Source organism: Rhinolophus ferrumequinum, chromosome 11 (genome assembly GCF_004115265.2).
Source record: "Rhinolophus ferrumequinum isolate MPI-CBG mRhiFer1 chromosome 11, mRhiFer1_v1.p, whole genome shotgun sequence".
Classification (NCBI taxonomy): domain Eukaryota; kingdom Metazoa; phylum Chordata; class Mammalia; order Chiroptera; family Rhinolophidae; genus Rhinolophus; species Rhinolophus ferrumequinum.
Window position 1 is genome coordinate 2,246,048 of NC_046294.1, and position 27,547 is coordinate 2,273,594.

Sequence of the window (27,547 nt, forward strand, 5' to 3'; positions counted from 1 at the left end):
TCACTTTATGTTAGGGGGAGGGCAGCCCCTAAGCCTGTGGTCAGGCGGATGCAGCAAGACCAGCAGCGGGGCTGTGAAGGGTGATCCTGGGAGCCTGGGCTATTGGGCTGCCCAGCGAGGCCCCTCCCAGCCCCTGGACTTGGAGCAAGTGCCAGGGCAAGGAGAGCCGGGACAGCAGGCCCTATCTTAGCTCTGTCCCCAGACTGCCTGTGGCCTCAGCTGAATCCCTCTGCCCCCACCCCATTAGGCCAGGTGCTGGGTCTCCCCAGGCAGAGGAGCACCAGCCTTCATCAGTCAGAGGGGGGCCGGGGGTAAGGAGGTGGGTGTGCTGCCGCGGCCTGCTCAGAGCTCACCCCCAGGACCAGCCCGGTCCCATCCCATCGTCACCTTGTCAGGCCTTTGGATACACAAGTGCTCAGACAAGCCGCTCAGGGCCATGGTGGGACCCTGCTGCAGAGGCCTCCTTGCCCCCAGGAGGGGGTCTGCACAGTGGGGTGCCCGTGGAGGCCTACCGGGACTGCCCTTCATAGCCTCTCACAAAGTTGGGGTGCGCTGCCAGGAGCCTGGCCAGCGCTGGTTGCTGGGGCCAATCCTCAGAGAGCTGAGGACGGAAACAGCCCCTGTCTCCTGGGTGGAGGCCTCAGGGGCCGAAGTGGGGGAAGTTTCCAGTCACTGATGATGCAGGCTGTTTGGGGCCAGCCTGGTTTCATGAAATGACACTGCTGAGGGCAGATGTCAAAGAGGCACCTGGCCAACTGCAGTGGTGGGACAGGAAGGACCCAGAGGATGGCAGAGGCTGGGGTGGGAGGGTGGATTCTGGCTGGGGCTTGACCCACTAACTGGGGCGGGTCACCAGATGGCCTTTCGGGAAGCGAGGAATGGACACCTGCCGGACGCGGCACTAGGTGTCAGGTGCCCTGTCCAGTGGCGTGGCTGGCACTGGGTTCTTCCAGAAAGCCTCCACTGCCAGCTTCTGGTTTGGTTTTGGAGAGGCAGCATGACGCAAGGGGCCTCGGCTTCCCCACCTGTCACATGGAGGCGGTGTGCGCGTGGTGGTCAGTTAGGAAAGGAGAGCGTGGAAAGGCTCCGATAGGCCTAGCGGGGTGCTGACCACGTCTAATTTGGGGACACATCTGGTGGGCTTCACCGCCTAGGAGCCCACCTGGGCTTGGCAGCCCCGTGCCTCCGTTTCCTCATCTGTACATGGGGAGCAGAGCAGCTTCCCCGAGAGTTGCTGTGAGTCCCTGGGGAGGGGACAGACCTCGAGAGTGCTTGTGAGCACTGAACCCAGACGGAGGAGTGGCTGGCACTTCTTACCTAGCTCAGAATCTACGATAATGCAGACAGACCTGCCTGGGAGAAGTGAGAGTTGTTTCAAAACGCCTTTGCAAATGTGGAGGACTGACTCCTGAGCAAGCAGAATACAATTTAAAGTCAGGACTGTTTCAATCCAAGTCTTGAGAACGGCGGTTCCCAGCTGAGAACGATTTTGCTTCCCCTTTCAAGGCAACATGAGGTGATGTCTGGAGATATCCTTGGTTGTCACCATGGTTGGGTGGGGGGTGCTACAGGCATCTGGTGGGTAGAGGCCAGGAATGCTGCTAACACCCAACACTGCACAGGACAGCCTCCCCCACCCTTGAGAATGATCCAGCCCCCAATGCCAGTAGTGCCGAGGCTGGGAACCCTGCTCTAGAAGGACTATACTCCTAACTGTGGGGACCGCACCTTAGTTCTGGGTGGTCAGTCCATGGGGATGGTGGGAGCCCCCCCCAAGTTCCCAGCCTATCCCAGGGCCTACGCCGAGGGGCTCTACACACAGGGACCCACTTGCTCTACCCATCAATCCTCTGAGGCTGCTCACAATAGGCTCTACTTAACAGATGGGGAAACTGAGGCACAGAGCAGGGAAGAGAGCTGCCAGGCTGTCACTGTCGGGGAGGGTTCACTCCCCAGCGTCTTGCTTCAGAGCTGGGCTCCAAGACTCTCCACATTCTCTTCTGCCTAGTTAGCGAAGAAGAGCCACAGACTCAGAGTGGAACCCTGTCCAAGCCCCTGCCCCTTCCACTACCCTGGCCGCCTCCCTGGGAGGAGAGGTTGGAACACGCCTGGGCCCATTTCAGGGAAGGCGCCTCCACGGGTGGGCCACTGTGGAGGAAAGGCTGAGACAGCATATGCCTGCTGCTTTCTTTCGTATCTATTGTCTCGTCAAGCCTTTCCAAGCCAGCGGAAGCAGCAATAGCTATTTCTCCCCATTTCCCAGGTGAGGAAACCAAGGCCTGAGTAGCAAGGGGTACAGTTGGACTCGGGCCAGATCCCAGACCCCTACTTGGGCGCTGGTCCTGTTACTCTGGCAGCAGTGAGATGACCCAGGGGTTTGGCCAGGCCTGGTGAGCCTGGGCCCAGCTGCCCTCACCAGCTGCTGCCCTGAGGGCAAATCCGTTCCAGGACAAGAATGGCAGAATTTGCCAGACCCTCGGGGGCCACTCCGGAAATGCCTTTGCCGTGAGCCCTTCCCTCCGGAGTCTCAGTTTCCTTACCTGAGCACGGGCCGTGCTAGCTCCCCCACAGGCCTCAGCAAGGTCTCCTGAACACAGTAGCTGATCATGAAAACAGTTGCAGCATTTATCGATCGCATGTTACATGCCTGACACCATGTTCCCCACTTTCCACACATGACTGATTCCGTCCCCGCCTCCGGCGGAGCTGGGGTGATCATTCTCCCCATCGCAGCGAGGTTAAGTGACCAGCTCCAGGCCAGGCGGCTGGGAGTGGCCAAGGAAGGACTGAACCGCAGGCCTGGGCTGGGCAAGTCAGGGGAGAGCCGGTCCCCCAGCCCCATCCTGCGGTCCCCAACCCTCACAGTGGTGCAGGAGGTGGGGGTGTGGGGAAGGGAACAGCGAGTCCTCAAACGCGTCCCTCCTCCCCCAGCCCCCGCCCCAGGGAGATGCTATGTGGTGCTGTCTTCGTGGACTGCGTCACCAGGTCAGCTGTGGGCACTGGGCAGTGGCTGTTTTCTGTGAAATTCAGCTGCAGAGTCTCCCCTGGGAATTCTGGGTGACAGAGGTCACCATTCTGGGGCTTCCTGGATAGGCCTGCTGCTGGACAGCTCTCTGTCTCTGTCTCTGTCTCTGTCTCTCTGACGTTCTCCAGACCGACACATCTCCGCCCTGCTCAGGCTAACACCGGGTAGTAAGAACAACATAACAATTCCCACCTGTCTTGGTGACAGTCCTCGTTCTCCTACCTGGGAGACAAGCCGGTGCTGCTCACAGGACCAGACCCCCTGGGTGTCTACGGGAGGCTGACGTGGCGTGGAGGGCCCTGGCGAGCCCCGCTAAGTGCCACTGGATGTGCCATGGGCTGTGACAGTGACACAGTCAGTTCTAGGAGAGGAAATCTGGGCTGGCAGATGGCCTCTGGCCGTCCTGTGTGGGGTCTGCAGCAGCCCTCACAGCACTTGGCACCGAGGAGGGAGCAGGGCCACGGTGGGCACTGCCGTGGGGTGGGGTGATGTGGGGTGACGTGCGGGGGAAAACCCCAAGTGAGCAACAACAAAGAAATGTCCTGAGGTCCCATGTGCTGGATAGTGCCTGGAGGAGCAAGGCAACCTGCTGCAGGAAGCCACTGCTTTCTGCTGCCCTTGGGCTCCTGCAGGGCCACCTGGAGCTTAGCCGGGTCCCCTACTGCCTGTCGGTGGCCTCTTTGTGCGTGTGGCCAAAGCAGCATTACACTCAGAAGCTAGGATTCAGCTGGAGGAGGTGCTGGCAATTCTGGGCCTTCCTTGGCTTGTGGACACATCCCTCCAATGGCTGCCCTCATCGTCCCATGGCCACCTCCCCAAAGTGTGTCTGTGTCTCAAATCTTCCCTTCCTGTCTCTTCTAAGGTCACAGTCATCGGAGTTGGGGTCCACCAAGGCCATCCGGAATGATCTCATCTGAAATCCTCCATCTGCAAGGACCCTAAGTCCAAATGAGGTCACAGTCACAGGAACTGGGGGTCTGGACGTGGACACGATTCACCCCGCAAAAACGGGCAACCTTGGGAGCTTGCGCTTGCTTGTCCTTTGAAGACGTGTGGTGTTTGCACGTTGAACTTCCTCCCTGTTCTAAATGCTTGTGTTCTGGGTGTCCATTTGCGCACACGGACTCTGGGCCCTGAAAGCCATTGATGAGAACTGATCGGGCTGTTTCTGAGCCTCAAGCCCGTCCCCACCCTCAGTTACCCTCAGGACGGGACAGTGGTCAGGGCTTCCTGGGGGCATGGCGGGCCTGAGCCTTCATGGAGGGCTACCCGCTTGGTTTGGTGATGGTCAGCTGAGAACAGCTGGACAAACCCAGTACGTCAACACAGGTAACACATTATTTATGAAAACCAGCCATAGTTTCCAAAATCAAAACGTTTAGTGAGAAGAGTGCCATGTTTTACATTTTTGAGAGTCTTCTTCTTTTTTTATTGGGGGACAGTGTGTTTCTCCAGGGCCCATCAGCTCCAAGTCGTTGTCCTTCAATCTACTTGTGGAGGGTGCAGGTCAGCTCCAAGTCCAGTTGCCGTTTTCAATCTTAGTTGCAGGGGACGCAGCCCACCATCCCGTGCGGGAATTGAACCAGCAACCTTGCTGTTTAGAGCTCATGCTCTAACCACCTGAGCCATCTGGCCGCCCCTTGAGAGTCTTCGTAAGGTCTGGCTCAATAGAAGCCCCCGGGAGTCTCACACCTGCCTCTGTGCCGATCTGTTGCCATGTCACAGGTACATGGCCTCCAGACAACTTCACTGTGAGTTGTGATCTCAGAGGAGACACCTGGGTGAAGTGAAGGAGGGGCAGGCACCTCGGGGCCCAGTGTGCTCTCAACGGAGGGGCAGCAGGCGCCCAGGCACGAGCTGGGTGTGTTTGAGGAGTGGCCGGAGCCCAGCATGACGGGGGCAGAGTGAGGGAGCAGGGGCACCAGGCGAGGCCTGGGAGCCTGGCAGGGGCCCTTCGTGCACGGTTTCTGGGCCACATGTGAAGTTAGACTTTCTTTTGATTGTGATGAAAACCACTTGAAGGAGGGGTGGTTGAGAAGGGAACTTTATGGTTTATTTTTGTTTAAAAAGTATATTTCTGGCTATAGAAAGACAAAAATGGAGGCAGGACTTCGTGTGGGAGGATTTGGTGTTGTCTCGGCTTATTTTAGGACGGTAGAAGGGGAGATCAGGAGAAGTGGCCAGAGTCAGGGATAGTTTGAAAGTAACCGAGGCTGATATCCACCCAAGCTTATGCCTTAGGGATGGGAAGGGAAAGTGCCCCAGTTCCTTTGGGCTGCTATGACAAAGTCCCATAGATTTGGTGGCTTATAAACAACAGACATTCATTCTTCACAGTTCTGGAGATGGGAAGTCCGAGATCAGGACGCCAGCATGGTCGGGTTTGGGTGAGGGCCCTCTTCCTGGGCTGCAGACTGCCGCCTGCTCATTGTGTCGTCACGGGATGGAAAGAGGGAGGGAGCCCTCTGATCCCTTTTTATACGGACACAGATCCCCTCTCGGGCCCTAATCACCCGTCAAAGCTCCCAGCCCCTCACACCATCCCCTTGGGGGTGAGGATTTCAACATATGAATTTGGGGAGCACATAGGCATGGGGTCCATGACAGGTTTCCAGTCAAAGGCAGTGGAGTCAGCGGGTCTAGGACAGGAGTCTGGCTTCTAGGTGGCTTTGCCCTTCGCTAGATGATTTCGACCTCTTGGTACCTGAGTTTCCCCTCCTTGTCCTTAGGTGATAATGCACTTTCCAGCTCTCAGGGGAGTACTGAGGCCCCAGTGAGGAAGTCGATGGGAAATACACTTTCCTGTTTGAACCACATCATCTTCTCCACGGGGCAGACGCTCTGTGTGACCGCTGAGGTCAGACCTGAGCTTCGTGAAGTCTGGTCTCCCACCGCTCCAGCAGGTCTCCCTGGACCTTGCTTAAGGTAGGTGCTTCAAAGGTGAATGAGACCGTGAACGCTCGTGAACACAGACACAACAATCCTCAACAAACTATGAGAAAATCAAATCCAGCAACACAGAAAAAGGCTAACCTATCATGACCAAGTGGGGTTTATCCCAGGAATGCAAGGCTGGCTCAATGTTGGAAAAGCAATCCATGCAATTTACCGTAATGACACACCAAAGAAGAACAACCATCTGATCATCTCAAGGGATGCTGAGGGTCCTCTACCTGGCCCTCTCTGCAGGAGTTTGGCCGTGAGCATTGGGGAGGTCCTCCCCAGGTAGCTCCTGGCTGGGGTCTGGCACAGGTGCCTGCAGCTATGGGCCAGGGGTGTCAGGCCCCGCCCAGGCATTGCTCTCCTGAGCTGTCGGGTGCCCGGGGTGTGCTGGGACAGGCCAGCAGGCTGCAGGTCCGCAAGTCACCCTCGTATTGCTGGCCAAAGAGGAAAGGGCATGTGGTGGACCTGGGGGACCCAGGAGAAAAGAGGGATCGTCATTCATCCATTCGCTGAAGGCAGAGGGGGCAAAGGCGGGCTGCTGAGGATGGCTTCCATGAGGGGAACAGGGCCGGGGGCTCCCATCCTGGCTGTGGCGCCTGCCTCTGCCTTGACCTACTTGGGAGGTGGACCCCAGAGAAGACCCTGTGTTCCTTGAAGTCCACTCCTCTGTCCAGCACAACTGTCACTCCACCTTCCAACAACTGACCAGAACTGCCTTGGTTTCTATTTGAGGCCCTACTCTCTGGAAACAATCTCAGTCTGTTTGGACTTGGAAGTTTTCCATTTTTATTTTGGGCCTCCTGACCCTTCTAAAACAGTCTAGGACAGCACCATTCAACAGAACTTCCTGAGATGATGGAAATGTCCGATAAGCTATCAGGCCCAATGTGGCAGTCACCAGATGCTTGAGTGTCTGTCACTGGACAAGTGCTTCTGGCCCAGGCTGTGCCATTCATCGTGGTGGGGGGTGGGGTGAGCTTCGAAATTCCATGGAGATGATAACTCTGGCCCAGGCAAACATGATTGCATAACTTGGAAATTCCGATTAACTCAGCTCCTGGAGGTGGCCGTCCCACAGGATCCACACCCAAGCTCTCTCTCTTACATGCCCTCTTTCCACCACTGGTGGGGGTAACAGATGCCTCTTGCTTGCTGCTGGGTCACCGCTGGGACCACAAGGCTGCTGAGACTTGATGAGCGGTCAACTCTACGCAAGTGACGTGGCCGGGGAGGCAGGAAGGACAGGCCACCGGTGGAGCGCATCCCATGCAGTGAAATGCAATTTTTGGAGTAGACGGCAATTTTATAAGATAACAGGCAAGTCAGAAAATTCGCTTGTCTGCTACACGTGTGCTTGAAAACTGGCACAGCAAAGAAAGAACTAGGAGAAGGCTGGGCTGGGCCGCGTGCGCAGGTTTTGGGTCTGCACCCTTGTTTAACCAGAATAGCTCCATTTTTACTCCTTGTAAGTATTGTTGCTTTTATGAGTTTTTACATGAAGACGAATGTCCACGCATCGGAAAAGTGGGAGGAGGCCCTGGGCTGTACTGAAGCATCTGTGCTGGGAGTGGGGGCAGCACGGGGGCTCACTCACCCTCCTGATAGCAGGTCCTTGGTGAGTACCTGTGACGGGTGGGGCTGGGGGAGCACAGGTGTGTCCACTCGCCAGCCTGGCTTCCTGCTAGCCAGTCACCTGGTACCCTCTGAGCAGGGCTTGTCCCAAATGGGGTGCAGAGATGCGGCCTCAGTTATAAAGATCCATACCACCAGGCACTGAGAGTCGATTCCAGGGTCCGGGGGGTACCCAGCGATTGCTGGAGGGGGCCAGAGTGTTTCCAGGTGATTTTGATGCGTCTTCAACCTAACAACCATGGCTCCAGAAAGCAGCCATGCCAGAAAGGGAAGGTTCCGGAAGGAAAGGCCACACAGAAGGGTGGCTCTGCGAGAGGAAGGGAGCAGGCCTGGTGAATGGGGAGAGCTGTCTGGGAACCTGCAGCTTCTAGAACAAAGCTGGGGGGAGTGAATGGGGAGCTACACACCAGGGCTTGGTTACACGTGGGCCAAGGATATTCAGGGGAGAAGAATAAACAACGGAAACGCACATCCTTTGGTCTGGCGTGCGCCTGGCGTCCTCTTCCCAGCCTGCGCTGCGTCCGCTTGTGAGCCCACTGCCTTCAGCTCTGGTCCCGCTTCACCTCCTCCTGGAAGCCCTCCCAGACCTCCCTGGCTGGTCCACGCCGTGAGACCCCTGGGAGCTGAGTGGATGTGGCTGTGGGCCCCGGGGAGGCGGCCCTGGTCTGTCTGGGTTAGTCTGTCAGGGTCTGGACAGGACTGAGTGCTCAGCAGGGCTCAGTGTCCAGCAGATACCTGGAAGAGCGATGCGTCAGAGGGGACTCAGATGTCCTTGGTCCTGGGGATTTCTCCCTTCTTCTGCTTGGGTCAGGGAGGTTCTGTTATCTATGCCAGCTGTGTAAATCCGATCTGGTGTCTGTAGGCGGGCTGGCACGAGCACCCACCTGCACAGGACCCCGCGGGTGGGGACTCAGCATTTGGCCATCCCTCCCGCCACCCTCTAGTCTCTCCTCCCCCCAGGACCCAGCTCAGGCCTGTAGCTCAGCAGCCAGTGGATCTTTGGACCTTGAGCAAGGGGGCAAGAGGAGATGGGACGTGGCAGGTGGTGGCCACACTGTGGTAGGGGTGGCACCAGCATGGGGACTGACCTGACTGCTCCCTGGTCCCCACTGTGGTCACTCATTTCCGGCCTGTTTTACAAGTCGGGTCTTGGCTGCCTGTGCTCTGGCAGCCCCCACCTCCCTGCATAAGACCCCTGCATGTCCTTCAAAGCCTCAGCCCCTGTACAAGTGTGGCCTAGACCCTGAAGTGCAAGGTACCGGGAGGGAGGGGGCCTCCATCCCACCCCCAGGACTCCTGTGTAATTGGTGATGGGGCCAGAGGGGTTCAGGTCTCAGGAGTTTTACCAGTGCCCCAGGTGATGCAAATTGGGTTTCTTGGGGCAGTGCTGAGACCTCAAACAAGGCCACAAACGACTTGGATCAAATCAGCTGATTTGCTGACGGGGGCCCAGCCCACCCAGGGAGCCGAGCCCCCACACTCAGGGTCTGGGGTGGGTGAGACACAACACACGCATAAACGCCTCTCTATTTTATAAATGGGTCACTTGGAGCAAAGCGCTGCTGGTGGCAATCTCCCCCCACCCCTGGGGGATTGCAGCTTCAGGGTGTGGGGGTGGGGGATTTAAAAGAGTAGTCAGGATAGAGAGCTGTCATCCCAGGAAGTCGCTTCCCTGGAATGTCCGGGGGCGCTCTGCCCAGAACTCTAGGGCACCACACGGACAAGGGGACATGACAGGGGCTCGGGCAGGCAGCAGGAAGGGGGGCACCCCCAGGCCTGCGGCCAGCTCTACCCTTTCCCACCCAGCCCATTTTCTCTTTCTGGCTCTTTCCGGGCCAGGGAAGATTTTTAGGGACCCTGGGTGAGCTCCTTCGTGACAAACAGGAGACTGAAGGAAAGTGGGGGGAGGAGGCCTTGGGGCTGTTACCCCCCAACCACCCAAGGTGAGGTGGCCAGTTTCCTGACTAGCGAGAGCAGTGGCAGAAAGGGGACTCTCCCTCCGGGCACCTCTACCCCAGTCCTGGGTACTGGCCTCTGGTGGATGGAGACGCCTCCTCGGGAGGCCTGGGTGGGGTCCGTGTGTCTCAGAGGGCCCTGATTTGCTCGTAGCACCCTCCCCGACCCCTCAGTCTTCTCCTCCTGGCCCAGGGCCAGGCCCCTCCTGAGACAGAGGTGTAGGAAATGTTTAGAGCAGAACCAGGGGTGGCCCATCTTGGCAGGCCTGCCTGGTACTCCCTGTTCCTATGGAGGGTGGGGTTGAAGGCGGACCATCCTCTTTCTACAGGGCTAGCTGGTCGTTTGCTGCTGACTAGCGCTCTCTTGCAGAGTGTACCCCCTTTCTTAGAGAGCCCCCCTGAAATCCAGGGTGAGGTACTCAGTGTTTAATGGCCTCTGGATACCCACTGTTCTGCATCCCATTCTGCTGTGAACTGGTCATAACTGCTCTCCCTGGTAATTTATACTAGGGTGTGAGTGACTGTAGATTATCTTGAGTCATTCATTAAGAAGCTTTGTACTCTTATTGGGAAATTAAACCTTAATCATCTTGATCCAAAAGGCTTGTATAATAATCCTCTCCTCTCTCCAAAAATAACTGTTGAGTGGGTGCAGAAAGGCAGGGATGATTCATCCAAAGGTCCCACTGAGACTCCAGCCTAAGTAGACAACTTATCAGGTTTTCTAGCCCCTCTGAGCCTCAGCCTTCCCCATCCGTAAAATGGACATTTTCATAACACGTTCTTGCCCAGGGTTTAGGAAGGTGGAATGACAGGACGCCTGTGAACTGGCATTGTGTGAGCGCTTCACGAGCGCTCGGTTAATCCCGCTGGTCAGGAGGGTGAGCACCCTGGTCCTTCAAAACATCCTCATTAATTCATCAACTCACAGAGTTGCCCCAGCTCCCTGCCATGGGTGGTCACACTGTGGACACGGCTAGCCTCTGGCTCTGGCTGCCCGGCCAACACATAGCTGGGGGTCTCAGCTCTCTTCCACTGCTCCTCCCACCCAGCGCCCCGCCGGGTCCCAGTGCGGGCACTGAAAGTGTGGACGGAGAGCCGGCAAAAGCCTCCAGGGGTGCATTCAGCCAACCCTTACCCCACAGTGGCCCCTGTTGGTGAGAAGGGAAATTGTTCTGAGAAGAAAGGAAGCTGGAAAAAGTCATCACATCCCCCTGGGGCAGGAACAGCTGGCTGGAACCTGCCCAGTTGGCCAGGGCCCCCACCATGATGCCTCCCACAAGCGAAGGAACGGCTAGATGGCCAGAAAGACACCGGAAGCTGGGAGAGAGGCCGGCCCGATTCTCTCTGGAGAACCACCCTGCCCACACCTTGTTCTCGGACTTCCAGCCTCCAGACTGTGAGAGAATACATGTCTGTTGTTAAAGCACCGCCTGTGGCTGTTGGTTAGGGTGGCTCTTGAAACCCAGACACAGCCACTGTGCAGGTGGGAAGACTGAGGCCTCCTAGGGCCCTGACGAGGGTCTCATGAGTGGTGACAGGCGGAGAGCAGGTGTCCACAGGACACTGAGGCTGGGCAGTGATTGGCCAAACCAAAGGAGGCCCTTTTCCATCTTGGAGACAGGGAGAGATGTGTCAGGTGTGGGAGAGAAAAGGGGCTGGGAGGGCGGTGGATTCACCAGCTCCGATCCCCCTGGCGTTGGGGGCCTGGCGCTCTCTTCCTCCTCTGGGGCCCCTGCTTCCTCCTTCGCGGCCACAGCCAGCTCTTGGAGGCTTTGCTGGTTTTCTGGCTAGACCGTGAACACCTCAGGCTGGGGTGGTGTCCGTGCAGTTTACGGCCGTTTCGTGGTGTGGGAGCAAAGGCGGTTCCAGCACATGTCAGTGACGGCACACGTGAGAAGCCCTTCGCTGCGTTCTGGTACCTCGTGCCTCCGTGTTCATGCACTGGACGCAGCCCTCGCCCACACGCTCAGTAAGGGGGGCTGCAGAGGAGCGGAGGGACGATCTCGGATGGAGGCCCCCCTTGTGTCCCGGGCCCTCTGGATGTTGTGGAGAACCCGCAGGGCAGAGAACAATGAGGAAGAGTGTGCGCAGGATGATGGAAGACATAGGCCTTGCGGGTGAGCTATGATTTAAGGCAGCTGACAGGCCCATCTGTGCCAGGAGGCCTGCACAACCTGGCTTTCTCCTTCACACACCTGACAAGGACGCCTAGACAAGGCCTGTGGCTACAGCAGGCTGCAAGGTGCCAGCGGCAGGAGGCTCTGAGTTGTGTGGCTGTGTCCTCCACGGTCCCAGGGCATGGGGGCCGTTGGAGCTCAGGCCCAGGACCCGGCTTTCCTCTGCCTCGGAGGCCCCTGGGAGCCGTGACTGGCCCTCCCATTTGGCCAGTTATTACGAGGCTGCCCCAGGCGAGGCGCCATGGTGAGCAAAGCACAGAGCCCCACTTGTGGGCTGCCACCTGGGGGACAGAAAGGCAGCTCTGCCGAGGGCAGCCGACCCAGAGACCTCACTCAGCAGCGGCTCCCAACCCTGAGTAGTGGCTGAGCTCCTCACAAAGGCCAGGCCTCACCGTGGACCCCTGGCGGTCCGGGCACAGGAAGACGGGGTCTCTGCTGCTCAGCTCCCAGGGTCTCCCCTCGTCTGGGCAGCCACGTGTCTGGTCTGGAGACAGGCGTGAGGAGGAAGTCCCCGCAGGCCCCTCCTGAGGCAGGACAACGTGCTCCCCACACGGCCTGGCCACCTGGCCTGCTCTCCAGGCCCTCTCTCCATGCTGGCCTCCGGGGCTCCCACACGCAGGTGGCTACACCTCAGGTGCCGCTTACCTGGGAAGTGACACTCCCTCCCTGATGGGTTGGTTGCCAGGAGCTGGACATGGGCTGGAGACCGCAGCTCTGCCACTTACGAGGTGTTTGAACTTGAAAATTTCTGAGCCTGTGGGGTGGGCAGAATCCCAGGAGGACCGACGACCCCTGGAGCGTGGCTGGAGCCCGTGAATATGAGCGACGTCGCGTTCACGATGACGTCACGTGACACGGAAACAGGGCTCTGCAGATGTAACGCAGGCCCTGATCCGTTGTCTTTGGGTCAATCTTAGCGGTGGGTGTGACCACTGGGTGCCGAGGTCAGAGGCCCAGGAGCGTGGAGATCAAGTGTGAGGAGGATTCGGCACGAGGGAGGCTCTCTGTGTCGGCTCGAAGATGGATGGGGCCACGTGGCAGGAAACTTAGGGTGGGACCCTAAGAGGGACCCTCCCTCTTGCTGAATCCTCCGCCTGCTGCCAGCCAGCAGGATATGGGACCTCAGTCCGGCAACTGCAGGGAATGGGATTCCGCCAACAAGCTGAATGAGCTCGGAGTGAAATCCCTCCCCAGAGCCTGCAGGAGGCACACAGGCTGGTGGGCGCCTGCTTTCTGCCTGAGGAGCAGCTGGGCCTGCCTGCACTGCTGGCCCACAGGAGATAATAGCCGCGGTCGTTTAAGCTGCTAAGTTTGTGACAATTTGTTATAAAGCACTAGCTAATAGCACAACCTCCCCATGCCTCAGTTTCCCTAGCTATAAAATGGGGTTCTTACTCACAGGGTTGTGGGGCTAAGGGAGTGGGAGCAGGTCAGCCCCTGGGACAGCCACATTCAGGACACAGGGGGAAGGCATGGCATGGCGGTGGCATCAGCACTCAGCTCACCACGTCTGCCAGGACCCGGGGCCGGGGCCACGCAGCTGCCTGCATCCAGGCCTGTTAGCAGTTGGCTTTGAGTCTTTGACCCCAGGGCCTATGGCGGGGTGTGTGTGTGTGTGTGTGTGTGTGTGTGTGTGTGTGTGTGTGTGTGTGTGCTGTACCACTCTTCCTTGTATCCTCTGGCCCAGCAAGGGGCTGCCTGTAAATGTTTGGTGAAAATATTCGTGGCTAGACAGACAAGCCGAGCCGCTGGTCAGAGAAGGGGATTGGGGACATGTGAAATTTGCCAGCTGGGAATTAAGGCCCATAAGAGCCTCAGGACACGTCCTGGGTCACCCTGGCACTGGGCACTGAGAAGGCTTCCCTGGCCGGCAGGGTCTGGGGTGTCTTTGGCCCTGTCCCAGCCTCACCCAAGGGAGTGTGAGGAGGGGGGAGATTTGTGCGAGTCCTGGTATGTTTGGGGGTTCAGGAGAGTCAGGAGCCAGCGAGGGCCTGGGGGAGGAGGGAACCCCCAGGGCTGAAGGGAAGGGAAGTGACTGGGAACATTGCAGGCCCAGGGACCCATGTAGGACCCTGGGTGCTGTGGGGGCTCTTTGGGAAGGGAGGTTGGCCGCCCAGCCCCCCTCATTCCTCCATTTCCCATAAGGCCTGCTCCCCACTGTACTCCCCGGCCCGATCACACCCCCAAAGTATCTAATACATGGTCACAGCCTTCCCCGCCTCCCGTGGGCTCCCAGACCCCGACCTATCTCCTCGGTTGCCCTTTAGGAGAAGGGCGACCTCACCAGCCAGAGGCTTCAACCCAGGCTTGGAAGGACATGCCTCGTGGCTCGGCCGGCCCTCCTTCAGGGACAGGCCCAGTATTTGGGGGCTACCGGGAGGAGCCAGGAGGGACCATGGACCGTCCCTCTGTTTCCTGGCCGTGGGAGGAGGGCTTCACTATGTGACGTTCGATATTTCCCTTGGCCCAGTCAGTATTTCTCTCTTCACCTCCTCCAGCTGCCTGAGGTGAGGAGCTGGCCCGAGGCAGTGGGGTGGTGTGGAGGAACAGGAGCGGGGTCCCCTGAAGGGCAGCGGGTGGGGTCCAGTCTCTAGGACCAGCAGACGGCATCTCCTGGTGTGAGGCGGGCCAGCCCAGGGCTCCTGCATGGGGTATCGGGGTGCTGAGCAGAGCTGTTGGGGCCAGGAAGCTCCTATGGAAAGGTCTGGGTGCCTCCCCTGCTGGCCTGCAGGGTGGGTGCTATCTGCTGGGTGACAGATTCAGGCCCAGGGCTGGCTGCTGCACAGCCTGGTGGGGCCCACCCGGTGGGGATAGCTGCCCTGGGGGCAGAGCCCAGACAGACGCCAGGCACCCACGGCCCTCTCATGGCTCCGCGTGTACAGAGCATCTGACTGTGCTGCGGGGCCATGCCCACCCCAGCCTAGGGACTTGTCCCGACCTGGCCAGTGGGCACCTGTGTGCCTACAAGCTGAGCCTTTTGAGAGCTATCTACTTATCTGAGACTTAAACTTGTGGGCTCTCAAAGATGAAAATGCAACATCAAAATGAATGAGTGTTCGATAAAATATTGCAGCCAACACACAGACAGCATCACCTTTCAACATGCTGGGCTCCGCACCCCCACACAGAAACGGCAAGGTGGGCGCCATGGCTAATATCACCGTCCCATTTCACAGATGGGGAAAGTGAGGCAGAGAAAGAAGACAGGCGCATGCCCAGGAACACGCACCTGGGGACTGCCAGGGACTTGAACCCAGGCCCCTGAACGTAACCTTCGCCCGCCCGCCTCAGCACAGGCCCTGTTCCAGCTAACCCAGTCGAACTGGTTCTTCATCGGAAGACTCAGAGGTAGCTCTATGCGGGTCCATGGAGTGTCCCCAGCTGGCCGCTCCTGCCCCGCGAGAGCCTTCCTCTCCCATGTTCTTGAAACAGCTCCACAAACACCGAAGCAGAGAGTGCCACAGCCGCCGGGTCCCTCGGGGAGAGGTGCTGACCTCCCCGGGCACTGGTGAGCACAGGCTGGCAACACACCACCACATCCGTGATCCTACTTAACTGTCACAGCTCTGAGGTGCTCACATTCCCCTAGGAAGGAAGGAGTGGGTCTGCTCCCTCCACAGCCCCCACAGGGGGCCCACGGCTCCTCCACACTGACCTGAAGGCCAGCAATGGCACTGGGGGCTCGGGCCAGCTGCACGCCCAGCCCCCGCCCTGCCCCGCGGGGAGCTCTCTGGGAGCCAGGCTGGAGGCCGGCCCTCCTTTCTCTGGAGCCTCCCGTCCAAAGAGCTAATGCTGCCCCCTCATGATCCCGGGAACCCTGACCCGGGCTGAAGGTCAGTTTCCCCCAAGATCTCAGACCTGAGGCCACTCTTCCCTCTGGGCATCTGGTCCTGGCATTGTGTCAGCTTCTGGGGGCCAGGAAGCCAAACCCACCTTCTGTTCCCAGGATCCCTGTCTGCGCCCAAAGGTCCAGACAAGTTCTGCATCCCCTTCCCTGGAGCACCTCTCAGCTTTGTTCTCCGCTGCGCCAATGTCCTTAGGTCAGAAATGTATAAATACCCCTTTTCAAGTCTGTTTTTTTTTTTTAAATAGTTGTGGGCCACAGAATGCAGACATCTAGGCGCTGACGAAGGTGAGAGGGTGCTTCAGACAGACCCCCCACGGGCACCGGCTGCCTGCTTAAAAGTCCTGAAGCTTCTCCCGTCCAGTCATTCAGGCTTCCCCACCCGGCAGGGGGCACCGGAGTCCCCTCAAGGTGGCGCTGGCCTGAGCACCCAGGTGGAGGGACGCAGGCACCGAGCTGTGGGTGCAATGCAGCAGCATCGGCTCATACGCTGCCCTGGGACCCACGGCCCAGCGGACAGACCTGGCGCCCATCTGGCCAGTGGACCAGCCCCCAGGGAACTTGGAAGAAATCAGCAGAAACCCCGAGCGCTCAGGCCACCTGCCGCTCCTCGAACCCCTCCCCACGTGGTTCCAGGCACCCCAGTCCAGCGTCCACAACGCTCACCGCCACAGCCGGGCGCACACTATGGCCCTTCCTCCACGGGCCCAGCGGAGCCCCTCGCCAGGCGGTCGCTGGGGGCGGCACTCACCGTGCAGCAAGGCATGAGGGCGGGGGTGGCTCCCTCCTCCAGGCGGGTCCTCGCAGAGCCTCCAAGTCTCCGCCCAGCTCCCCTGGGCTGTGCCGGTTGAATGAACCACTCAGACTAGTCTCACAGCCTGAGCTGCCCCCCAGCCAAGGCTCTTCTTGATGGGGACCCTGCAGCTCTGAGGTTTGAGAGGAGTGTCCGAGTGGTCGCCCGATGGGGCCACAGGCAGGTGTTGCCAGGACCATGCAGTGAGTGAGAGTGCGGCAGCAGCCGGGTCACGGCCAGGGGTCACTGCAGGAGACACTGCTCCCGGGGAGTGTGGAGGAGACCAGAGTCCCAGCTGGACTCACAGCTGCCCCCGCGTGTGCTTCTCTGGAGCCTGCAGCTATCTCCTGCAGCCCCAGCCGCCACCAGCTGGACCAGCTCTGCAGACCTGGCCACAGGCAGATCTGGTGCCAGCTGCAGCTGCGGGCTGAGCTGCATGCTGAGTGTTACCTAACAGCCCCAGCAGCCTGGCCTCCCTTTGGCAGGTTGTTGGGGTTACAGTGAGAAACAAACACCAGGAAGACCCTCCTGACAGGGCACCCCACCTCCAGCCTCTCTCTCCAGGGAAAGGTGGGGCAGAGCCTGAGGCACAGAGAGGGTGGGCCATGGGCCCAGGTCACTCAGCAAACCAGGACCACAGGACTCAGCCTGTCTTCCTATATTCTGGTGTTACTCCCCACCCCCTTGGGTATCCAGCTCCCTCCCAGCACCAGCCCAGCCCAGCCCAGCCCTGCTCACTCCTCCTGTGCCCAGTTCTGTCCAGCCTCCCCTGCCCAGCCCTTCCCACCCTCCCTGCCCAGCCCTGCCCCGGAGAATGCCTGCAGCATTGCAGCAGCAATAGCGGACAACTCTTTGCTGGGAAGCTGGGCTGGAGTACTGCAGGCCCCCAACATAGAGGTGACTCCTCGTGGGGGCTGGGGAGGAGGGTCTTTATCTGCAAGGTGTTAGCAATGCTGTCCCTGGTCCTCAGTTGTGGGTGTCTCTGTCTCTTGATGCCAGCCTCTTCTTAACACACTCAGCTCTACTGTTGGCCCAGAGTGGCCCCGGGCTGCAGGGCTCAGGGCTGGGGGTGGACTCAGAGGGGTCGCCTGGACTCTCGACCCTCTGACCACCCCTTTGCCCAAACTTATCACATCCAGGTGGAGGCAGAAAAACTTGAAGCTCTGTGGCTTGGGCTTTGTCGACAAACCTCCCACCTGCTGGGCAGGTCCCTTGGCAGCTCTATACCTCGGTTTACCCGACATCATGGGGATGGGGCAGTAGAGGGATGAAGTGAGTTCATGGCACATAGTAAGTGCTCAACAAACACACGGTGAACCCGTTCTTTCTCTCATTTGACCCTCAGGAGACCGCTTCCTAGCAGGTGTGCTCCCATTTCACAGATGTGAACTTGGGGTTTCTGGGAGGCTCATCAACTTTGTCACTGAGAGGATGGCTCAGGAGATGGTGCCTGAGCCAGACTGGAAGGGCTGCTAAAGCTGAGGGAGGTCTGGGGGAGGGGCAGCTAAGGCTGGGGGAGGGGCAGCTAAGGCTGATGGAAGCTTACAGAGATCTGTGGGTGCAGGGTGCATGGAATGCTTGAGTATGTGTGTAAGTGTGTGTGTATGTGTGTATGTGTGTGTGTGTACACGCTTGTGTGTGTGTGCAGGCAGAAGCGCTGGCAGAAGATGTAGCAGAGATGGGGTAGGCAGGCCAGTGACTTCCCATTTCCTGAGACCAATGAGAACCAAGGCCAGCAGAGATCCCGGACCCTACTGGGAGAGGAGCCACCTGGCAGGGGTGAGAGCGGGGAGGTGGGTTTGAACCGGAGCAGTGAGCTTGCTCCCCCACATAAGCAAAGCAGATTTAGAGCTGAGTTGTCTGCAGACCCCAAGAATTTCTGTCTGTTTCCACCCAAGTTTGTGGCTATGAGCACCCCTCCCTCCAGGCCTCTCCAGGGACCAGTTATGGCTCAGGACTGCAAGTGGCCTCTCGATGGTGGTGGTGATGATGATGGTGGTGATGGTGGTGGTGGTGGTGGTGATGATGGTGGTGATGGTGGTGGTGGTGGTGGTGGTGGTGGTGGTGATGGTGGTGGTGGTGGTGGTGGTGGTGGTGGTGGTGATGGTGGTGGTGGTGGTGGTGGTGGTGGTGATGATGGTAGTGGTGATGGTGATGGTGGTGGTGGTGATGGTGATGGTGGTGGTGGTGGTGGTGATGATGGTGGTGGTAATGGTGATGGTGGTGGTGGTGATGGTGATGGTGGTGGTGGTGGTGGTGATGGTGGTGGTGGTGGTGGTGATGATGGTGGTGATGGTGGTGGTGGTGGTGGTGATGATGGTGGTGATGGTGATGGTGGTGGTGGTGATGGTGATGGTGGTGGGGTGGTGGTGATGATGGTGGTGATGGTGGTGGTGGTGGTGGTGATGATGGTGGTGATGGTGGTGGTGGTGGTGGTGGTGATGATGGTGGTGGTGGTGGTGGTGGTGATGGTGGTGATGGTGGTGGTGGTGGTGGTGGTGGTGGTGATGATGGTGGTGGTGATGGAGATGGTGGTGGTGGTGATGGTGATGGTGGTGGTGGTGGTGGTGATGATGGTGGTGATGATGGTGGTGATGGTGGTGGTGGTGGTGGTGATGATGGTGGTGATGGTGGTGGTGGTGGTGGTGGTGGTGGTGGTGATGGTGGTGGTGGTGGTGGTGATGGTGGTGGTGGTGGTGGTGATGATGGTGGTGATGGTGGTGGTGGTGGTGGTGGTGGTGGTGATGATGGTGGTGGTGGTGGTGGTGGTGGTGATGATGGTGGTGGTGGTGGTGGTGGTGGTGGTGATGATGGTGGTGGTGATGGTGATGGTGGTGGTGGTGATGGTGATGGTGGTGGTGGTGGTGGTGATGATGGTGGTGGTGATGGTGATGGTGGTGGTGGTGGTGGTGGTGGTGGTGGTGATGATGGTGGTGGTGATAATGACATAATAGAACAACAAAAACAGTTGCTGTGCCAGGCAACTGGCATGAGGTGACATCACTGATCCTGGGCTCTCCTGGAGGACTAATGAGGCCCCCACTCCCTCTCGGCATGGCAGCCGGGGCCATGTTTAACCTTGGAAAGCTGCTGTTTCCACTTCATGGTTTCTGGCCAGCTTTGGGAGCCGATCTCCACTCTGCCATTTCCCTCTCTCATTTGGTAAATCAGTTTATCCCACATTGCCCCAAAGTGTGATGCTTTGGTGGAATTTCAGACCCTATGAGGGGCAGTGGTGACAATATTTTGGAGCAGAGAGTAACCCCGTCCTCCAATCCACTCCAGAAATGCTGCTCTCTGAGGGGTTAGGCCTCTCCCCACAGCAGATGCTGGGCTGCGTCCTACTGAGATGCTAATGAGGAGGAAGCCTTGCCAGACCGGCCTTGGGGCTGCAGGGGGACCCCTCCGTCTGTCTGCTCCAGGCTCCCTGGTTTCTCTGGCCAGACGAGGCCTGGCTCCCCACAGGAAGCCGCCAAATGCCCTTCACTGTGTCTCTGCAGCCACTTCCCTGCCTCCAGCAGGCCAGCTCTTCCAGGCCATTAGCCCTGGTGCGGATCACCTGTGCCCCCTTTCTGGAGGACCCCCTTCCACACGCTTGTCTGGAAGGCTGCCAGGACAGGACGTCACAGCTCCTCCGGCCCTGGGGGCTGACACACAGCCATGCTCATTGGAGCCCGTAGGGCGTGTGGCTCCTGGCAGCTCAGACGTGCTCACACACCTGTCAGAGGAGGCCTGGCTCTGCCTCCGTCCCCCTGTGTGACCTGCGGTGGGCCTCACCCTGTCTGGGCCTCCAAGTATGTTCCATGAGGGGCGCAGGGGCCTGGGGCGGCTGGACTCTGCACTCTGCAGTGAGCAACCTGGGCCCCTCCCTTGGCAGCTGGGAAGGTTCCAGAACCCAGGATCACCTGGTCTGATTCCATCCAGCTGCAGTCCGTTTGAGTCATATCACTGATTCACCGACCACATCATTCACGTAATCCCCATGCACCTGTCCATCCTGCCACAAATACTGGTCAAGCCCCTTCTCCTGGATAAGGCTCCCGGGCTCCCGCTCTCCTGAGCTCACTTCTAGTGAGAGACACAAATGGGTGAGCAAGTAAGAACGCAGGAAATGAAGCGCTCGGCGCGGGTGGGAGGCCGCTCTGGGCATGGGGGTCACCTTGGGTGCTCCCAGGGCAGGTATGCACCAGAGGCACTGAGAACACGGTGTCCCCTGCTAGGAAGCTCCCGGTGTCACAAGACAGACAGACATAAGGACAGACCCCCAGGGCAGGGCAGGAGGTGCCAGCAGGCAGGCGGTGGGTGTGCCAAGGTCAGGCAGGCTGGGGACAGGTGGAGCTCTGCCCAGAGATGGGAGAGACGACAGGGATGGCCCTGCAGGTCAGGACTGGCGCACAGCGCAGGTACGCCCCTGTGAGGCAGGGCGTCCTGCCAGGGTCTTTGGAAAATCTGGCTCTGAGCTGTCAGGTGACTTGCTGGAGGTCACCCAGCTAGAGAGGTGCCAGCAGAATGGGAGCCCAGCACTGTGACAGGCCTGTCCCCTCTAGCTGGCCATGTACTTCTCAGGACCACAGGCTCAGGCTGGTGTCTCCACACCCCAGCAGTGGGTTCTGAGGCCAGAGACCCCCCTCCAAACTCCCCATCTGTCTAGACAGGTTTGTTTATCATGCGCCCCAGGCACTGTCAGCTGCCTCGTGGCCCATCTGTCCCGCCAGCACACAGATGGACTGTCCCATAGGGGGTCCTGCAGCTATTTCCTGGGGCTGGGAGGATGGACCTGAGCCCAGAGTACCCTGCATCTGAAAGTGCACGCCTCCCATTTCCAGACCTTTCAGGAAGGAGGTCTGAAGGTTACAAGAAAGGAAGCCCCTCCTGCCCCACTCCCCAAAGCCAAGCACTCCCACCTACTGGGGTGTGGGTCTCTCTCCCACGCCCGCCCCCGAACCGGCAGGAAGGCTGTTAGGCTCACAGAGCCCTTTCCTCCCTCTGTGGGATTTACCCAGCCCAAAGGGCACAGCCTGGGGAGACCCGGCAGGGCACTTGGCCAGAACCACATCCGCCCTGGGGAGGGACAGAAAACCTGCAAAGGGGGGTGTCTTCAGGTTGAGGGGCGTGACAGGTAAGTGTTTCATTTTTCCACTTCTTAATGTTCTCCGAAGTTCCCATAGTGACCAACACATTACTTTTCTAGTGGAAAAAAAATTACAACTCTGTAAAACAATTCTCCTGTAGTTATAAAATGCTGTGTTGTACCAGGTTTCACACAGCACGATAGAATGTCTTCATTTGGGTAAACATGGACATTTCTGCAGGTCTCTGTTAAAACAATAATAAATGTGATTGAAGAGTTCGACACCTAGAATGTCTCTCTCTGGATCCAAAGGGTTTCAGTGATGTATCTTTCTAATATTTTCTGTGGGGCTTGAAAGCTTTGACAATGACCATGAATATATTGTTTTTAATCATCAGAAAACACATACAATGATTTATACTTTGAAAGCTAAAAAGCGTGGCTTCAGTTACACCTCTGTCTCTGTCTCTGTCTCTCTCTCTCTCTCTGTGTCTCTTTGTCTCTTTCTCCAGGACAAACAAATACTGGCTGGGCAGGGTCTGCAAGGGTGGGGGCAAAGTGTTCTGGGGAAGAAGGAAACTTGGGGATGGGGGTTGGGGACAAGAGCCCCCTCCAGGCAGCACGATGTCCAGGGCCCTTGGTCTGGCGAGTGGGGCTGGAAGGGACAGGGGAGGGCTGAGCCTGGCACTGCTCTTCTGCGGTAAACCCACTTTTGGAAGCGTTTGGTGAAGAAGCAGCGCCACCTGATGGCCTGTGAGGACACTGCTGGGACGTCCCGGTGCGATCACCTTGGTGTTCCCAGAACTGCCTGAGTCAGGGCAGGGTCCACTGCTCTTTAGTGGAAGAAGGACATTATGGCCCTAGCGTGCCAAGACGGCCCCCACGTAGTCTTCTCTTCCACGCCCTGCCCTCAACTTTCCCTTGAATGAGCTCGTGGCAGAGTGGGGATGAGGTGGGAGCTGGGGAAGTGGGCTCTGGCTGCAGGGTGTCTGTCCTTGCCGCTGTCCTGGTGAGTCTTCTTCATGCTTCCCTTGTCCTTCCTGGACTCCTCATGGGGGGTCAGGACCTCCGGTCTCACTCATCGGTCCTTGGGAACCAGGGCAAGTGAGCTGGGGGTGGGGTGGGGCACACATGGTCCTGGAAGGGCCAGGCGAGGGGTGGGGCCTGAGCACCCCTATATGGCGCTCATGGGCAGGGACAGCCCCCCAACCCCCTGCTGGGCCCCGTCCCCCAGGGCCCTCTGGAGAACCGCTCTCATCGGCTCACGTTTCCCCGGCTGACGTCCCGAGGTGAAATAGATGAGTGTCTTGGAGCTGGCTTGGACACAGGCCAGGAGGGTGGCCAGTGGGGCGAATATGGGCAGCAGGAAGTTGAGGAGAGGCCGCAAGCTCCAGTAGAGGACATAGGGCAGGCTGCAGACGAAGAGCAGGAGAACTGAGCCCAGGACGACGCTATAGAACTTGGGGCGTGGGCGCCGGGAGCAGCATGCCACCCAGATTAAGAGGACCAGCCCGGCCACACAGGCCACGCAGGCCAGGGCCAGCAGCCATGTGATGCTAGCTGCGTGGTACCGCAGGCAGGCCAGCGGGCGCGTCCCGGCCCGCAGCTGGCCACAGGCGTGGGCGGGCAGCAGCACGGCCGGCAGGCTCAGGGCCCAGATCAGGCCGCAGACGACGCCCGACGTGTGTCTGGGGCGGCAGCTCTGGTAGCAGGTGGGGAAGACCTCGGACAGGCAGAGCTCCAGGCTGAAGGATGCCAGCAGCCAGAGCCCTGTGGCAAACCCGATGAACGTGATCACGAAGTAGAGGGTGTTCTGGGAGCCCAGGGCGGCCTGGACGATGGAAAAGGCCACGTGGCAGCAGAGGAAGAGGCAGTCGGCGGCGGCCAGGTGCAGTACGTAGACGGAGAATGGGCCCTTCTTGATGTGGAAGCCAAGGTGCCAGAGGACGAGCCCATTCCCCACCAGCCCCCCGAGACTGACAGCCAGCGTGAGGTAGAAAACCACGCTGGTGAAGGTTGTCCAGAGACCAAACATCCTAACTGGCTAGACAACCGGCGAGGGACCCTGGAAGGAAGCGACAGACATTGCTGCTGCTGTCATTTGTCCACCTTTCATGCGGAGGCCAAGAGTCCTGTTCTAGTCCAGGCCGGGGGCCTCGTTCTGGGATATTCTGCGGGGGAGTCAGAGCTGGTCACAGGGAACTTGGGCTGGGGCAGCAGAGGGTCTGAGAGCAGCCCCTGCCTCTCCTGTGCCCACCACCCCCTCCCCAGCGTCCACACTGGTCCTTGTTCTCAGCCGGGAAGACGCTGCTGAGGGGTCATCAGGACCCTGGTGCTGAGGGGAGGGGGTGCGGGGGTGGGGAGAGATGGGCGGGGGCAGGGAAGGGAGGGAGACAGGGAGACGGAGGCCACCTAATACACGTCTAATACCACCTTTGCTGGCCCCCCAGCACCCGTGCCCCTCCCCACTTCCCTGGGTTCCTCCTCCTGTAAGGCCCACCCGCTCTGAGCCCCCTGCTTCAGGGGCACCCCAAGCGTCCTCACCAGCTCCTTTCTGGGTGCTTGGCCTTGTCCCCAGTGGGGGCTCTCACCTTTGCCCCCGCAGACCTCTGGGCCCTGCGAGCCGTGTTGGTCTCTGGTGTCAGGGGAGGCTGTGCTGACCCTCCCCTCTCTGGGCCTGTTCCCCAGTGTATACCAAGGGAGCTGGCCCCTGCTGGGAGTTACTGGTGGGGGAGGCCTGTCCTGGGCAGGGGAGGGGAGGGGCTGCGCTCCAGGGGGGAGGTGGGGGAGGGATGGGGAGTGGGATGCCCAGATGGGCTGTTGCAAGAGCTCTCAGAAGGGGTGAACCGGTCCCCCCACTCACAGGAGGACCCCGAGCGCTGGCTTTAAGTATTGCCTCTCAGTCTGCTTTCCACCCCCACGCCCCGCTCCCCAACTCCATGGAAGCCAGACTGTCCTCAGGGGGTGTCTGAGGCAGACCCAGGGGGAGCAGGGCAGCTCCTCACCTTGGGGGAGGGGCTCTGAGCCTTCTCACCTGCTGGTCGGTGCCTCTCTGACATGTGCTGGGCAGCTGCACAGACGGGGCGCAAGCCCGGGCTCCTCCTGGGCTCTAAATCCTCTCGTGTGTCCCCTGGGGCCAGGCTGGCCCGTGGGCCAGTTCCCTGGAAGTGGGAGGAGTGTGCTCCCCCTTCCCAGGAATGAGCTCAGACCGAGATCTCCTCAGTGTGGGCTGACCCGTCCCTCCCCTTCTTCCTCAGCACCTCCTCACTGGACTGCAGCCTCAAGCACATGAGTGCTCCCCCATGGGGTGCATGGATGGGAGGGAGCTGCAGAAGGGACCCCCATGTCCAGCAGGGGCTGGGCCACACCTTCCAGAGGGGGTGTCCCACTGTGGGGGCACCTTCTCCCTGGTCCTTTGGGGTGTTGAGGTGCATGTGTGGCCTCTGACTGTCCTTGACAGAGAGACCTGACCTCTCTGTGCCTCAGTTTCCCCCTCCTCGGCCTGACCATTTATGGATAGATCAGTGACTGGTTTGTGGCTGGATCTCCTGACGAGTCCCTGGTGGGGGCCGCTGTGCATGGTCTGTGGACTTTGAGACCCCCTTCCGAAAGGTCCCTCCCCCCTTATCGTCCACCTGCCAACTTGCCTCATACCCTGGGGTCCCAGCCGTCCATGAATTCTTTGGGGTTAAAATATTTTCCAAATTTTGTTCCGCAGAGCCATGGGCCCTAAAATGTTCCATGAGGAATGTCCTTTTCTGGGGGCTATGTTCTGTAGTTCCTGGAGACCCCCATAGCTCGTCAGTGTGACAAAGGAGAGGTCACACCCTATCAATGATGGTTTTCCTTGTGCGTCTCACATGGATTTGGCTTTGAGGTCATTTCCATAACACAACTGACCACCTGCTGAGGTTGGAGGGATGTGGCCACAAACCAAGAGACGCCTGGAGCCTGGGCACCTTCTCCCAGAGCCTTCGGAGGGAGTGTCAGACTCTGTCCTCCCGAACGGGGTGAGGATGAATGTCTGTTGTCCTAAGCCACCCTGGCTGTGGTCCTTTGTATGGCTGTCCCGGGACACGGGGACAATGGCGTTATAAGCGGATGCTGTTCTAAGTGCCTGGCACGGAGCATGCCATTTACTCTGAGCTGATGGGGAAACCAAGGCACAGGAAACGTAACCAGCTGTGTGAGGCTGTGCAGACCTTGGTGATGAGGGGTGGAGCCACGCCGGCTGTGCCTCAGCTGTGCTCACACCCTGGACGCCTGGATTGGAACCCCGACCTTGAGCTGTCACCCGCAACGCCCAGTGTTGTCTGTTAGACGCACCCCACCTGAGCTCGTCTCACAGCTGGGTGGTCTGAGCTGCTTGTGATCCTGGGTGACTAGTGTCCCTACTTGTCACAGGGTGGCTCCACTATAGGACGTGGCTGCTATTCCATCACTTTGACCCACAGAATGGACCATTTCACCCACTTCGCCCTGAGCCCAGCTCTGTGGCCTGGGGAGGGTCAGCATGCCTCTGTCCCTCGGTTTCCTAGTCTGTAGGGGTGGGCAGTGGTTTTGTCACATCTTGGGTATGTCATGGGGACGCAGGGACACACATTGGGAGGAACCGAGGAAAAGGGAATGGGGGTGGGCAGACAGGGGAGATCCTGTCATGAACCCCTTCTGTTCACATAGTTCCCCCGCCACCGTCCCATCTGAGCCTCAGATTGAAATCTATCCGACTCTGAGATCCAGGGAGGGGACAGGGTTGCCGGTGCCCCGGGGGCAGAGGGGGTGGGGACTAGAGGAGAATGGCCCTGTTCCCGGCAGTGGGGTGTCCCAGTGCCACACCCCAGCTGCTGGCCTGTCCATGGGGGTGCACCGGTGAGGGGCTGTCTTACCGTCCGAGTTATTAGATTCAGGGCTGGCAAGACAACACATCAGGGTACCACTGTCACTGAGTAGCTAGAGTGTCACTCACAGTCCTCTAGAGGAGGGGACCGCAGGGGGAGGCCCTGCCTGGGCCAGGAGGCAGAGGGAGGGGTGTGTGGGCAGGAGCCTTTATTGCGGCTTCTGTGGAAGGAACAGGTGATGAGGTGGGGTGAGCAGGCGTTGGGTTGGTGAGTTTGAATAATTTCAGGGGGCTCTGGGGGTAGTGGATGTCCCTGGGTGTCTGGGACTTGCCCTGGGGTGACGAGGGCAAGAGATAGTGATAGCGGCCCTGAGTGGAACGCCAGTCAGGGAGGTGGAGGCGGACGTGGGCTCTGCCTCAGGTGGTTTGTGCTCTGGGTGCTGGTTCACCATCTCTAGGAACCATCTCTGGCTGACCCTGGAAGGGACTGTCGCTCAGGTCACCAAGGCCCCAGATGTCAGGCCTCAGGATACAAAAAATAAAGGGGTGAACGCAGGCCGGTGCTGTGAGCTGTGGGGGGGCGAGTGCACCGGGCCTGAGGCAGTGCTCCTTCTGCCTCTCCTCCCTCCTGGTTCCCAGGTTGGGGTCCGATAGGCCCCTCCCCAGGGGCTGTGTGCCTCCCCCTGCCACCAGCAGGGCAGAGGGCCCTGGGTTGAGAGCACATAGGCCAGGAAAGCAGACCCCCTGGGCCAGCACGGGCTCTGCCGCCACGTGCTCTGAGGTCTCTGTCCCCAAAGGCCTCAGTTTCCCACTTGTGGTGTTTACGTGATGTCACACGTTACGTGTTTGATCCCATGACCAATGAATAGTAAAGACTTGGCATATGCTGGCTTTTCCTACTTTTATTAGGGTCCCAATGGCTGTAAGAAGAGTTTTAAAGAATTAGGGTATTTTTTCTATAAAAATATCCCTTCAAGAAAATAACCAAGCTTAGCCCACTGTCATGCGCACATGTGGCGGGTGGTGGAGAAGCAGGATGGCTGAGTGGACCCCCCGAGTCCCCATCGGAACAGGCCCCTCCCAGCGACCCCCACCCTAGACGCTGTCAGGGCAGGGAGTGTGTTTTCCAGAGATGGAAGACGCCAGGGTTCTGGAAGCGATTTCATGAAAAGAGATAAGACTCAAGTAGACATCATGTTTTAGGTTGAATGTTTTTGCTGTTCTTGTACAATTTCTGAGAGAATTAAATAGCTGAGTGAGCTTGGCC

The 27,547-nt window shown here is 58.9% G+C and overlaps 1 protein-coding gene across 1 annotated transcript; it reads right to left on the reverse strand.

Annotated features, from left to right (window-relative positions):
• Positions 1–22,147: 22,147 nt before the first annotated feature.
• On the reverse strand, positions 22,148–24,545 carry MRGPRG (MAS related GPR family member G). The gene is made up of 2 exons (XM_033121307.1): positions 24,478–24,545; positions 22,148–23,508 (listed from the first exon to the last, which is right to left on the reverse strand). Exon 2 carries the CDS (start codon positions 23,476–23,478, stop codon positions 22,618–22,620), a length of 861 nt encoding a protein of 286 aa, XP_032977198.1. The 5' UTR covers positions 23,479–23,508; positions 24,478–24,545; the 3' UTR covers positions 22,148–22,617.
• Between the last annotated feature and the right edge of the window lie 3,002 nt (positions 24,546–27,547).